This window comes from Cyprinus carpio, chromosome A19 (assembly GCF_018340385.1).
Source record: "Cyprinus carpio isolate SPL01 chromosome A19, ASM1834038v1, whole genome shotgun sequence".
Classification (NCBI taxonomy): domain Eukaryota; kingdom Metazoa; phylum Chordata; class Actinopteri; order Cypriniformes; family Cyprinidae; genus Cyprinus; species Cyprinus carpio.
This window is the reverse complement of record NC_056590.1, coordinates 10,803,041-10,816,825: the sequence shown is the minus strand read 5'-3', so window position 1 is coordinate 10,816,825 and position 13,785 is coordinate 10,803,041. Positions and strand designations below refer to the sequence as shown.

At 35.9% G+C, this 13,785-nt stretch overlaps 2 protein-coding genes and 1 long non-coding RNA gene across 3 annotated transcripts; 1 reads left to right on the top strand and 2 right to left on the bottom strand.

The window, feature by feature from the left end:
- Nucleotides 1-321: 321 nt before the first annotated feature.
- On the bottom strand, nucleotides 322-8,889 carry LOC109070917. The gene is made up of 9 exons (XM_042776367.1): nucleotides 8,762-8,889; nucleotides 6,015-7,801; nucleotides 3,412-3,620; nucleotides 3,264-3,318; nucleotides 3,008-3,135; nucleotides 2,694-2,920; nucleotides 2,211-2,370; nucleotides 1,868-1,978; nucleotides 322-1,575 (listed from the first exon to the last, which is right to left on the bottom strand). The coding sequence occupies exons 2-9, from the start codon at nucleotides 7,751-7,753 to the stop codon at nucleotides 1,487-1,489; spliced, it is 2,718 nt and encodes a 905-aa protein (XP_042632301.1). The 5' UTR covers nucleotides 7,754-7,801; nucleotides 8,762-8,889; the 3' UTR covers nucleotides 322-1,486.
- A 3,403-nt stretch (nucleotides 8,890-12,292) lies between these two features.
- LOC122148797 (transcription factor Adf-1-like) lies at nucleotides 12,293-12,680 on the top strand. The gene is made up of 2 exons (XM_042776369.1): nucleotides 12,293-12,422; nucleotides 12,493-12,680. Exons 1-2 carry the CDS (start codon nucleotides 12,293-12,295, stop codon nucleotides 12,678-12,680), a joined length of 318 nt encoding a protein of 105 aa, XP_042632303.1.
- Nucleotides 12,681-12,930: 250 nt separating this feature from the next.
- On the bottom strand, nucleotides 12,931-13,533 carry LOC122148799. Its single transcript, XR_006162622.1, has 3 exons — nucleotides 13,345-13,533; nucleotides 13,201-13,257; nucleotides 12,931-13,069 (listed from the first exon to the last, which is right to left on the bottom strand). It is a non-coding gene; the product is annotated as an uncharacterized LOC122148799 (long non-coding RNA).
- Between the last annotated feature and the right edge of the window lie 252 nt (nucleotides 13,534-13,785).

Genomic DNA, 13,785 nt, shown 5'->3' with positions numbered 1-13,785 from the left:
TCAGTCACACTCCAGACAAGAAGCACAAAGTAAGTCTCATTTTCATTCAACTTTATTTAGATGTATGTTTAAGTTCTCTGTTTTCTTCTGGTTTAAAGGGATTCTCCACACCAAAATGCTTTTCATACTTTTCTGGACCTTAACAGTGTAATTTACTTGGCAGTCCATGGGACAGTCACAAGCCTCCCGGTTTTCATCCAAAATATCTTAAATTGTGTTCTGAAGACGAACAAAGCTTTTACGGGTTTGGAACGACATGGGGATAAGTGATTAATGAAAGAAAATTCATTTTGGGGTGGAGTATCACTTTAACATATACAGAATGAATGAAGTGTGAATATGAAAAAAAAAGTCATGTATATATGAAAAGACAAAAAAGGTATGTATTTGCCAACAAAGAGACACAAAAACTTGTCTTGCAACCATGCACAGAGTGTGTAATGTACAGGTGCATCTCAATAAATTAGAATGTCATGGAAAAGTTAATTTATTTCAGTAATTCGACTCAAATTGTGAAACTTGTGTATTAAATTCAGTGTGCACAGACTGAAGTAGTTTAAGTCTTTGGTTCTTTTAATTGTGATGATTTTGGCTCACATTTAACAAAAACCCACCAATTCAGTCCACTCAGTCCACAAGGAGTTTGCTGCACACTCCCCAAAGGGGTGTCGTCAGAACCCTGATGCTTTTGCCCACTGATGCGACCTGGGCCAAAGTTTCTTTAATTTATGTCATTTTGATGTGTTTTTTTTGTAAGTCAAGGTGACAATCTTGTTGGTAATTTCTTCTTCTGACTTTCCAGAGGATAGTTGTTATTATTTTTGAACCAGTTAAATTAATGAGTTTGAAATTCTGTTTTCAGCACTGCTAGCATTTCAAACAGTTTTCTGAGTTGCTAAGACACATTTCATGAACTACACTCACTGACCAAACATTTCATTTAACATATCTGTATTGTTTGACAGAAAGAGATCAAAATACGTGTTCTCAGCGTGAAAACAGGTAAGAAATGTTTATAGTTAAAAGATAAATAAAAAAATACAAATATAACTGAGGTAATTGTCTGGCATTCTGTGCTAACAGAAGTACAAGAAGGTGTCAGTATGACATCCAAAATCACTGGGATGGGAGCCAGCAAAAAACATAATAGGTGTATCTTTCATTTTGAACATAAATACAGTAAATTCACTAGTGTCAGATTAGTTATCTAAAAATCCTGCACTGGTAGAGAGGAGATATATATATATATATATATATCTATTATATATATATATATATATATATCATATATATATATATATATATATATATATATATAATCTTTTAGTTATTGGATCAGACATGCATGCAAGTCCCACTGCTGGCATATAACTGAAAACATGACAATTCATTAAGTAATGTCAAAGAGAAATAAATGTAAAAAAAAAAAAAAAAATTGCTTAATTTGAAAGTGGGTCTTCATGACCTATGACTGATGATCAAAAACTCAAAAATCAAAATTGTAGGGTATTTCCATCTCTGGCTGGTTTTCCATCAGTGAGGTAGAAATCACATTTGGATTCTCGTGCACAGGACCTGCAGGGGGAGGAGATTCTAATGCAAAATATACCACCAATGATGATTAAACAAGGTAGTTTCTATAGAGCATTTAATAAATGAAGACCACCATTGTTGGTGTTTTCAACACAGTTTCAAAAAATTATAAAATGTGCTATACATACTATACAGCACATTGTATTTGATCTAAGCATTTTGAAGTGAGCTAAACCAAGGAAATCACTGTATGTATGTCAGGAGCTCATCTGTATATGAAATACAGTCCCATGAGCGCATTCACATGACATCTAATAAAATCTGTATCACTCACCTCCTTGTTCTCTTGGTCTCTTCCGACTGAGTCGATCAGCTGTGTAACTCAAATATTTTTTTATTTCAGTTTCACAGTCAGCCCTGTTTACACTTCGTTTGAATGCAGCATCTGAAAGAAGAAACTTAATGATAAATTAATTGGAAATTCTCAAGCATTTGTTGTATAGTGCCTCATACTCACAGCTGTAAATAGTTTGTACATTATTTATGTCAAACTTGTCTCAGAGTTCTTTAAATTAATTTTATTTCTCTGCATTTTTTGATTTGAAAGTAAAGACAACTGCAGACAAAATACAAACATTCTTGATTTGTGGGAAGTGTTCATGCAGCGGTGAGTTTACCTCTGATCACATCTGTTAGACAAAGGTGAGAGAAGGCTCTTTTATCTCCTCTCCCCTGCCAGTTGAACTCCTTAGCCAGATCATCTGTTAGGACTTGCTGCATAATATTCTTAATCACATCCTTGGGGCCAAAACCTCCAAGCCCTGACAAAACTTTTACCTGTGAAGATTTTTTTTTATATGTGATTCTAATACATTGCTTTGAAACTGTCAAATGCTTTGTATAATGACATTAAACTGTACAGTTATAAATAGTCTGCCTGGACTATTTTTCTAACCAGAACCGTTAAGTTTTTCTAAGAAAGATAATAAAATAATTTAGATTAAAATCAGAATTTCTTATCATGGAACAAGAGTATCCAGTATTTTATTATATATATATATATATATATATATATATATATATATATATATATATATATATATATAGTGATCATGCCCAATTTAGTGTACAGTATCCCTTTATAAATGCTGTCGACTCACATATTTTTTCCGTGTTTTTATGGTGTTGAGCTGTCTTTCAGTCCTGGCCACATCTTCAAAGGTTCTAAGAGGCAGTTTTAGGTTTGCTTTAATGTTTTTTGAAGGCACGCTTGTACTGCTGGGTGCTTCAGAAACCATATTGTCTTTTAGTAGTTTCTTTAACATAGCAGAGTTTTCCTGAACTGTGCTCTTGATCTCTCTCAGCATTTGGAGAAGCTCATCCTTGTCTGTTGTGTAAAATAAGTTGTGCTATAATTATAAAAAAGAGAAAACAAAACTTCTCATATTGATTATGTCAAAAGAAATTGACTCACCATCAGCTGACATTCTGGATGTAGATGCAGGTGATGCAGGAGGAAGTTGTTGTTTTAACATTTCTTGAGTGGTTTCAAGTCTTTGTCTTTTTAGCATTCCAGGGAATCCAGTGGCTAATAGATATGACCTTTATTTGAAAATAAACAATACTTTAAATAAAACAGTACAAATTCATTATTTTGCTCTTTCAAAGATCAAATCTTCTGAAGAATTTTTTTTTTTTTTTTTGGAACAAAATGCAAGTCTGTTACTTACCGTTCTTTCTGTTCTTTGAATTCTTTTTGCTCCTCCTTTGCCTTCTCAAAAGTGACTGCAATAAGATAAATATTTTATTATATTATTTGACAACTTATTAGACAGTACAAAATCTTAGATTAAGTTGTTTTAAAATAGTGTCCATTACCACATTCTCTGTGAAAGCTAATGTTTATTTTCTCCCATGGTCTCCCTGCTGTTTCAGCTTTAATTCTGTTCTGAACAGCTTCCATGCACTTGTCTGGTGATTTGAATGGGGGCCAGCAACATTGTTTCTTGTCTAGGCTCAGCCAGTTTGATGCTACCACCATCACCTCATCTGAGTCTTGAAAGGTAACAACTGCATACATGGTCTGCCTTGAGGGAAAAAATAGAGAGAGATAGGGAACAAAAACAAGACAGCATTTAGCTTTGATTGAAAAATAAATATACTAAATTTTATAGTAAATTGGAAAGTTGAAAGGGGGACTTATTTTGTCAGAAATTAATTCTTTCACAAATCAAAGATGATCTGACTGGTCAACTTTTTAAATTTCATGATTTACAATTATTTTTCCACAGTCTACAGTGGTTCCCAGTGTGGAGCCCTTCCAACATTATACATTTTGCATGTCATCTTACTCAGACACATCGGATTCAGGTCAGCAGCTCATTAGTAGAGGTTTTAAGACCTGGAATAATTGTGACAGACAAAAGTCTGAAAATGTGGTCTTATGGAGGCTTCACATTAGCAATTTTGGTATGCACCTGGGTTGGTTTGATGGTTTGTTTGGATAATGTGAACGCTGTTTTCTGAACTCAGGTGCACACCTGTGAACCGTACATGATTCTGGCTAAAAGGTTGGTCTGGTACAGTTTGTTTCTGATGTACGCAATTATACTACAGTACATCACAGAAGTGAACTGCTATTGATGACATATGAACTGGTCAAACTGTGTATTTCTGTTTTCTCATACACTTTCCTGACGAGTGTAATTGACGCACTGAAAGCAGAGAGAATTTATATCTAATTTTGGCTCACCTTCAAAAGAAACTGATTCTCATGCTCATTTGACCCTTTGCATTAAATCTGTGACAATTAGATGCATGTTCTGTGTTGGCCATTTGGAAACAAAATCATTTTTAATTTAAGTTTAAAAGTGAGAAAGGCAAGCAACGGTATCCATTTTGTCATCTTCTCCTGCATAGTCATTACCTAAGCAACAGGGGCAAACAGCTGCCTCTCTGATGACATAAACTTGTCGTGTTACAGAACTGAAAAAACACATTCACACAGCAACTGAACTCTGGTTCAGACCAGGCAATTGAACCAAGTGTGAAAGCATGGAGGGTCCCTGTGGTTCCTTAAAAGGCCTAAATTTAAAAATGTATTAAATTTAAGTCACAAATTTAAAGTCATAAAAAGTCTGAAATATCTTAAATGGTATAAGAACATTCGGTATTATAATTTCAAGAGGTCTTACATTTGGGGAAGGAAAAACATGAATTATGGTATGGCTTAATGTGATTATCATGAATCAAAATATGATGATTGGATTACTTCAGCATTGTGTTTTAAAGTAAAACACAGCAGTCTTTCATGTTCTGCTACAGACTCACAATTTCAAAGTACTTTGCAGTCAATGAAAAGTCTAAATATTTGCCAAGCAATTGCTTGTGATGTATTGATAATTTTTTTTTCAGTTTTTCAATCAATTACTTAATGGTGTTAATATCTGCAAATTCATCACTTTTCAGTAAAATTCTGTCATTGTTATGACACTGGCCATTCACATGATTCATGCAAATGCAAAAGAGTTTGTTTTTTGTGTTGTTTTTATGAATGTATCTCTGAGAGGAACTGACTGTGTTCAGAAAAGTTTTGATGGCATTACAGGGTTAATCAGGGAAAAGCTCTATTTGTGCTATTCCATAAGTGCCATCTTTTGTAAGAAAGTGAATTTGCAATTCTATTAAGCCTGTCTGCTGTTTTATTCAAACTAATGCGGGGGCGGTTCTAGGCAGTCGTGGCCCAACGGTCATAGTGTTGGACTTGCAATCCAAGGGTTGTAAGTTCGAGTCTCAGGCTGGCAGGGATTGTAGGTGGGGGGAGTGAATGTACAGCTCTCTCTCCACCTTCAATACCACGACTGAGGTGCCCTTGAGCAAAGCACCAGACCCCCAACTGCTCCCCAGGCGCTGCAGCATAAATGGCTGCCCACTGCTCCGGGTGTGTGTTCATGGTGTGTGTGTGTTGCTGTGTGTGTGCACTTTGGATGGGTTAAAAGCAGAGCACGAATTCCGAGTAAGGGTCACATGACATTTTTTTTTTTCCTCACTTTAGGTTGGGGCCAGGAGGTTTACTAATTTACTAATTCATTTCTGCCTTGCTTGCTCATTTTGCTTCTGTAGTGCTTAGCCCCTTAATTCCTGCTTGCAATTATATTTGTGAGTTAAGATCAGACCACATTTTTTGAGTAATCAATGCAAAAATCCAGTTATTTTCAAAATTACATCTAGTAAAATCTTAATTTAAAAACTACAAAAACAAATTATGTGATGGGTATCACTGGCCAAGTATATACAGTATAAAACACATTTCTTTGGCATGTATAGTCAAGATCCTTAATAGGACACAACATCAAATATATATCCTCCTTCTTCCTGACCTACGGACATGTGTTACAAGGTTAAACAGAAATTATCTTTGATTGTGAAAGAAGAATAAATGATGATGCACTTTAAGGCAACATCACATCAATAATCCTCACCTTCCATCATCCTCCACTGAAATGTTTTCTTCCTTATGTATAACAAAATCATGCTCTTCATACACTCTACTAGACCAGCTGGCTTCTGATTCTTCCTCTGTGTTTACAAATGTTTCTGCATCCATTTCACCGCAATCTTCATCCTTAAACTCATTTCCTTTACACTTTAATTGTTCACCATTGATATTTCCACTGGATAATTCCTTAATGTAAAACACTTCATTAGCTCTTTCCCTCACAGCAGCTAATACTTTCTCAAGGTCCTCGGGTTGGATGCAAAGTATCACACTGTCTTTGAAAACTAGAATATCCTGCTGTTTTAAATGACCAGCTAATGCAGAGGCAAAGCATTTCAGAGCCAGCATAATGAGAACTGGGGTCAAAGGGCAGCCCTGATCCAGCAGTTTGTCTCTCTCGATTGAAACCTCTACAGATTCAGTATCTACTTCTGGTGCATCTCTGAGGAGGTTTTTCACAATGAGGAAATCCTGATACAGATTTGGGTTTGACTGTTTTTGCTTTTCTATCTCATCCTTAATACAAGACAACCTCATCTCAGTGCAGAATGTTTTGGGAGTGATCATGACAGTAACTGAATCTTTTGGTACCCGACCCTTTGACTGAGACTCCAAGAAATCATCTAGACGTTTTGCCAGAATGGTTGCAATGATGAGGTAATCAACGTTAAAGAAGTGTTGATTATCATCATGTGGACTTTTCACAGTTTCATTAAAGTGTTTCTCAGAGCAGTTAAATGCACCGCTGTGGATTCTGTCATAGAGCATCTTTATATATTGAATTAGATGCTGAATGTTGTCTTTGTAGAAGGAAACTGGGAAACCGTCTGGTCTCGGTGTGTCTGACACTTGAAGAGAATTTACAGCTGAGAAAATGTCAACCTCACTGAGTGCCTGTGAGCTTTCTTCACCCAGTAATGAACCTGTCTCATCTGTCAAAAGATGCTTTTTATGATTGAATAGTTGGGAGAGTGATTGTATGTGAAGATCTTTCTGAAAAAGGATTGTGGAAGCATTGTTGATTTCCAAGTACACAGGACGATGGTCGCGCATCCCAGAGTCTCTGATTTCACAACTTCTGACACGCCACATACATTCTTCTGGAAAGAAGAAATAATCCAGCCTGGACGCAATTTGACTGTTGAACGTATAATTCTGATTTATAGGGTTCTTTCTTCTCCAGACATCAACCAGCTGAAGAGATTTCAGAAACTTTTTCACACAAAAGCGCAGCTTTCTGTGAATTGAGGTATCTGTTAGCCTTTTTGAATTGTCTTTGTCTATAAATGGATTGAGAACTGTGTTGAAATCTCCACCGATCACCAGCAGCCCTGTGGTCATTGACTGCAGGTAGCTTGAAAGATTATCAAGGGTTTTTTTGTCTGTGTCATGGTTATAAACACTAACCAGAGTGTACGGCTGACCTACCAGGTTACATTTCAGCAAAACGTATGTTCCACAGTTATCTTTTTCATAACTTATATATTCAAAATCCAGTGTTTTCTTCACTAGTATGGCTGATCCCTTTCGGGATGTATACTTTGTGTAGAAAATATGCCACTTGTTTTTTAGACCATCTATAATATGTTCATCTCCTACTCCAATGTGTGTCTCTTGTAAGAAAACAACATCAGCATTTTGTAGTTTTTGAAATTTTTGATCTCTTTTTCTTTTAAGTCCATTAACATTCCAGGTGATGAAGTTTATGGTCTGTGAAGCCATTGACAGATCTGCTCTCACAGACCAAAGCTCCTCGGTTTAGTAAGTTCCCTGTCAAAACAAAGGGTGATGGATGGTAGAAAATTTTTGTTTTGAATTGCTGAGACTTTCATGGTATCCTGACAGCAATAGAACAATTTTCTATTTTATCCAGAGTGATTTAAATTATATTCAAGATTTATAATTTATCTTCTCTATTTCCTAGGAATCGAACCGATGCCTCCAATTTCATTCAATGCTATTTTCCCCTCCTTCTAAAAATATTACTTTCCAAAAAAATCGCTTTACAATTATTATTGTTATTATTATTATTATAGTTGTTTTTGTTTACCATATGGTTTTAGCATTAATGTTGTGTTACACTTGCCAACAGACTGTAATCATGACAACAGATCATGTGACTGTTTCTACCACAGCTGCCACTCCCTGCTTAACCAGGTGTTCGTCTCTGACAAAAACATGAGCAGCATATTTAATGCATGCATATTAATAAAACAATGTTACCGCTTGGAAATCAAGTGTCATTGAAATATATCATGAATATCTTAGATAAGATCTTATGTACCTGCTTCCGATTTGATTAAGTTAATAAAGAGTTCCACTTTTACCATTGTTCCATAAATCACATATATTCAACCTTTTCAAACGTTCATTATAGTGTGGATAAAACAGCCATCACCAAAAATGATAACTTGAATAATAATTTTAATTATAACACATCAGTTGTTTTTTAAAGGTATAGCCCTTTTTTAACAAAGACATTTTTATATATTATACTCCGTGTGAATGCCTTGAATGTCTTGCTTGTATACAAATTCTAAGTTGAGCATAAAGGATAGTACAGAGAGATAAAAATCAAAATGTTGATGTTGAATGCTCGTTTGATAAATTAGTAGTAATATGTATGTCTATAGTTTGTTTTGGAAAAAGTAAGCTAAAACAGGACAGAAAACATTTGTGACTGAATTTTAGTTAACTTTAAGCATCTTAATAATTTAAAGAAAAGGTTACCTTTTATCTCTCAGGATAATGTCTGTAGGACAGGACACTGCCGTCGATTCAACTGTTGTGTTGAGCAGAGTAAGACGTCTGACGTTAGAGCTGATACACCTTTGGGTGTGGACTTCTCAGAAAGTGAAAGCTAGGGAAAGGAAAAGAGAAAGTGTCTCAGCACATTTTATATGACTTTTATACTTAATAAAATCAGTATCATACATATGTATAGTATGTTTTTTATTTATTTGTTTGTTTGTTTTTCTGTTTGTTTGTTTGTTTTGGAGGATGTTTAATTTCAAACCACTCAGCTCCATTTTTAGGGATATTATGGACATCATCAGCAGTAGACATTTTGTAAAATGCAAGGGTTAATAAGGAAACACATGTTGTTTGTTTTAAAGCTTGCCATTTGCCCTTGGGCAAAGTTGCGTTAAAACCAATGAAAATGAAGCATAGTCAATTTTGAATGTAAGCAAAAGCTGTGATGTTATTTAATTACTGAATATTAATGTTTGATTACTAATGACTATTTATATATATAGATGGGGCTCTAATGCTTAATGTTTTACTAAGATTGTAAAGGGATCAGAAATTAGAAATATTGGGCAAAAATGAATAAAAAAATATATTTTTGTAATATACAAATGCATTTTTTTTGTTTGTTTGTTTTTGGTTTATTTATTCAAAAAAATGTTTAGCTTAATGCTTTGACTTATTTTCATTTACTATTCATTACCCTTGTCAAAAAATATTCATATACTGCACTTTTTTCTGCATCACAAAAATAGAAATATAAAATTATAAAAATTTATAATAGGCTAGTAATAGGCTACTTTTTATCCTGTTTTGACCCTCTCTTTAAAGCAGTCCATTTTGATAAGTAAACACCCACTGCTATGATTATGTAACGGTTTTGCATATGATTCTCATAATGATCCATAATGGCTAGCATAGTGCGTGCCTTCATTGCTGGGTATTGAAATTGAAGTTGCTTTGGACAGTACTTCAAAAGGGCATTGTGGAACACCTCAAGTTGTCCTGGAAAAGAAAAGAAAACAAAAACTTTACAGTGGAAAAACATTTAGACAAAGAGTTGTGCGCCTGTTCTTTAGAAGCATTGTGTCATGAATGGGATACACTGACTGTACTATTTGTCTTGTCTGGTGTAACATTTCCCCCTCATACAGACTTACTGCAAATTAGTTTCCCAGAACTTATTCTTACTGACACATACATGACTTGAACCATATCACTAGTTTGCATGTCAAACTCTTTGATACACATACCTGTATGTTTGAACAGTGTCATCTGTTGTAGGTCTTTTAGTAGACGGTTGTCCATAATCACTGCTTGCAGGGCTCTGAAGGCAGGGGAATCAACTTTTAGCCATTTCTTCTTTCATTGGTCCCCTGCTGACAAGTCCTGATGGAAACATTTGTATTGTGTTCCATTTTCTTCCCAGCGATGGACCCCAGTGATGTGATGTAGGAGTGACGTCCATCGTCTATGCAGCTCCTGACAACACAAGAGTAGAGGCATACATTTTATTCATGACTGGTGATGCCATAAATTTGTTATTAATTTCTGTAATACAATGCAGTTGTCATCTATGTTGAAGACCAAAGGTTTGCTGTGCATTCAGTGCCGGCCCGAGCCTCTTGGGGGCCCTAAGCAGAATTTGATTTGGGGGCCCCCCTCCCACCACGCGGAGTCACCTGTGCTTGAAGATTATTGACACAAATGTCACGCTATAATGTTACATTATAAATGAATACAGTGAGGTTATTTATTAATACAAAATAAATAATAAAAAAATTGATACTTAAATAAAATACTTTACTCTTAAACTTCTGAATACAAACTGTCACAAAACATGAAATAAATAATTTTCAAATGGGAAAATGGGAAATGGTCCAACTGCTAGAATGCACTTTGTTTTTTGGAGTGAATTTGCCATTAATTTTCTCCAAAACTACACAGTAAAAATATTAGAAACTTAATACAGTAATAATCAGGATCACTAAGAACAGGAATCAACTGAAAGAATGAGCAAACCTATAAAGCAAAGATTTTTATGAGTGTTTGAAAATGGGTAATGGTGCAACTGGCAAGAATGCACTTTTTTGGAGTGATTAATTTTCTCCAAAACTATACAGTAAATGATAATTCAGTAATATTCTGGGTCACTGTTAAAAGTAATCAATTGGAAAAATGAGCAAACCTTTTAAGGAAAGCTTTTTACGAGTACGTGCTTTTTATGAGAAAAGAGTGAGAATGCACATTGAGTTTTGGAGTGATTTGCCTTTAAATTGTACAAAAATTGTATAATAGATTTAACTTGAAAATGAATACAGCAATAGTCAGTGGTCACTATTAGTTGAAAGGTATACACACACAAACAACACACACATGCAATACATAATTTATCAATGTTTATATATATATATATATAAACATTGATAAATTATGTATATTAATTAATGTACAATACAAATGTTAATGTACAAAAAACAATGTATTCACAAACATTAATTCAATGTTCAAGTCATTTAAAAAAAATGAAATTGTATTATTTATATCATGACATAAAATAGCAATAAATAAATATTCTGATGTACCTTTAAGTTCTTTTTAGGGTTAAATTACGGTTTATGCAGTTTTTTTTTATTATTATTATTTTTTTTTTGGGTGGGGGGGTCACCCGTGAACTACTGAAAATATCAGCAAAAGTATAAAGGAAATCCATTTTGACCGCTCCCAGCACCCATACCGTAAGTGCACGATTAGACGCACAAACCAAAAAAAAAAATGTGCGGCTGGCTTGACGTGACGTGAGCACAATTTGTGCTGCTGCCGCACAAAACATACTGTAAATAATCATGCAAACATACCTTTTTCTCCTCCTCTTTCCTCTTCTTCTTTCTCTTTTCGGCACCAGAGGGATACATCCTTTTTTGTGACATGGCTTATCATTTATTACAGTGACGCGCACTTGCGCGCTGGCGCGAATTGTCAATGCACGCAATTGCGCATTACTCAAACGCTAGCAGACACAGCAGCAGTTGTAAGCAAATCAGAATTTTTTTGTGTCTTGAATTATTCATTTATTCATTCATATTCATTCGTTCATTCATTCATTTAAATCACTTGTTTAAGTTATTTATTTGTAAAAAAAAAAAAAAAAAAAAAAAAAAACGAGGGGGCCCCAAGCAGCCGCTTAGTTCGCTTATGCCTCGGGCCGGCCCTGTGTGCATTATGGTGCGTTCACACCAGAGGCGAATAGAGCGTCTGGCGCGAGTGATTTCAATGTTAAGTCAATGCAAAGACGCGAATAGACAACCTGCGGTGCGTTTCGCGCGAATGACGCGATTCGCGCGAATTGAGCGTTTCGGGCGTTTGACGCGCGAAACGCGCGATTCGCGCGAAACGCGCTAGTTGAAAAATCTGAACTTTGGCGAAATTTCGCGCCGCGTTAACCAATCAGGAGCTTGCTCTAGAAGTGACGTGATTACGACGTAGCGAGCGGAGGGAAAATCCAAAACAACAATGGAGGACAAAGTCATCATCGCTGTATGTGGATACCCGGAGCTATATGATACTTCTTCATACTTCTACAGAAACAGGAATAAAAAGGATCTTGCTTGGAAGAAAGTGAGTGAGGAGGTCGGACAATCTGGTAAGTTGTAAAAAACGCTCTTTACTCAATTTGAGCTATATATACATATTGAGTTGATGTGTTTATTCAGAGGAAATGTGCAGAAAGAAGTGGAAGAGTCTGAGGGACACATATTTAAGGGAGAGGAGAAAGGAGACAGAGAAGAGGAGTGGGTCAGCAGCAGGGTCAGGGAAAAAGTGGAAGTACTCTGCGGTCCTGTCTTTCCTCGACCCCTTCGTCCAGCCCAGTCAGCTATGTTGGTGTATGTGGAGCCAGTGAAGAGGGTGGCAGCTGCTGCCAGAAGGTTATTTTCTGCCAATCCACGTATATTGGGACATGACTCCCATTGTCCTGTATGGCCATTGTTGCACTGCCCGTTTATATTGATTCTACTGCCGAACTGTGTTATTGTTTGATTCAGGTCACACACAGGTTGTACAATTCTGAAAGAGTTCCATGAGTTTGTACTCATTTACAATCCATTTCCTCTCCTTCCATCCTCTGGGTTGTCCAGTGAGGTTTGAGGTACTCCCAGTGGTGGTGGTGGAGGGGATTGAATATGGCACAAAGCTGGTGTCTACGGGATCGACAGCAGGCTCTGAGGACATGCTGACATCAAACACTGAGGTTGCACTAAGATCCATCACAGTAGATTCATCATGTGGTTCCTGTTGTTGACAATCAACATAATAATATGCATTGGTTTTGCATACCAGTGGCCCATAAAGCAGATTTTGTGATGGTTTCCATAAACTGTAGTATGGATCACAGATAACAAACATAGAAGTTGGCCACCAACCTCAAATACGAGACTCCGACTACACGTGGCCATCATTGTGGATGAATATGCAGTGTCCTAGAGATTAAATAGATTTCAAGTAAATATAGATCATATTGCATTCAGAGCTCAGTAGGAAACTAACATGAAGATTAATTAGCCTACCAATTGACTTGTCCATGTGGGAGCCAGAGCAAAAGCTGGTTTGCTGGACCGCGCAGGACTGGTTAGCTGTACAGACAAGGGCACTTTGGCGGAGCGTTAAACACTCATGTGATGTGTTTCATTCATACTCGAAGCCGGAGGGCACTCTGGCGCAGAATGTCAAACCAGGAAAATGGACAAAAGCATCCAGCTATTTCATTAAAAAAAAAGAAATAAAACAAAAAACAGAAACAATATGAAACATGAAGACATTAAACATATGATTGCGACAATATATGGTTTATTTGTGTTTTTCAAGTCATCTCCAGATAATAAATAAAGCATATGAACAATGCAGTGCTAACTGACATAGCATTTATTACAATATAGAAACTATTCTGCCTTATTATGTGATTAAAAAAAAGTGTTTGTAGTATATAAACATTAACAAATCATTATTAT

Excerpts from the sequence above, each read along its gene's own strand:
- LOC109070917 (XM_042776367.1), bottom strand. The coding sequence starts at position 7,753 with ATGGCTTCACAGACCATAAACTTCATCACCTGGAATGTTAATGGACTT. Across the intron at positions 3,621-6,014 it reads TCAGTGGAGGATGATGGAAG|GCAGACCATGTATGCAGTTG; the intron begins GTGAGGATTATT and ends TTTTCCCTCAAG. Across the intron at positions 1,576-1,867 it reads GAGACCAAGAGAACAAGGAG|GTCCTGTGCACGAGAATCCA; the intron begins GTGAGTGATACA and ends CTCCCCCTGCAG.
- LOC122148797 (XM_042776369.1), top strand. The coding sequence starts at position 12,293 with ATGGAGGACAAAGTCATCATCGCTGTATGTGGATACCCGGAGCTATAT. Across the intron at positions 12,423-12,492 it reads TGAGGAGGTCGGACAATCTG|AGGAAATGTGCAGAAAGAAG; the intron begins GTAAGTTGTAAA and ends GTGTTTATTCAG.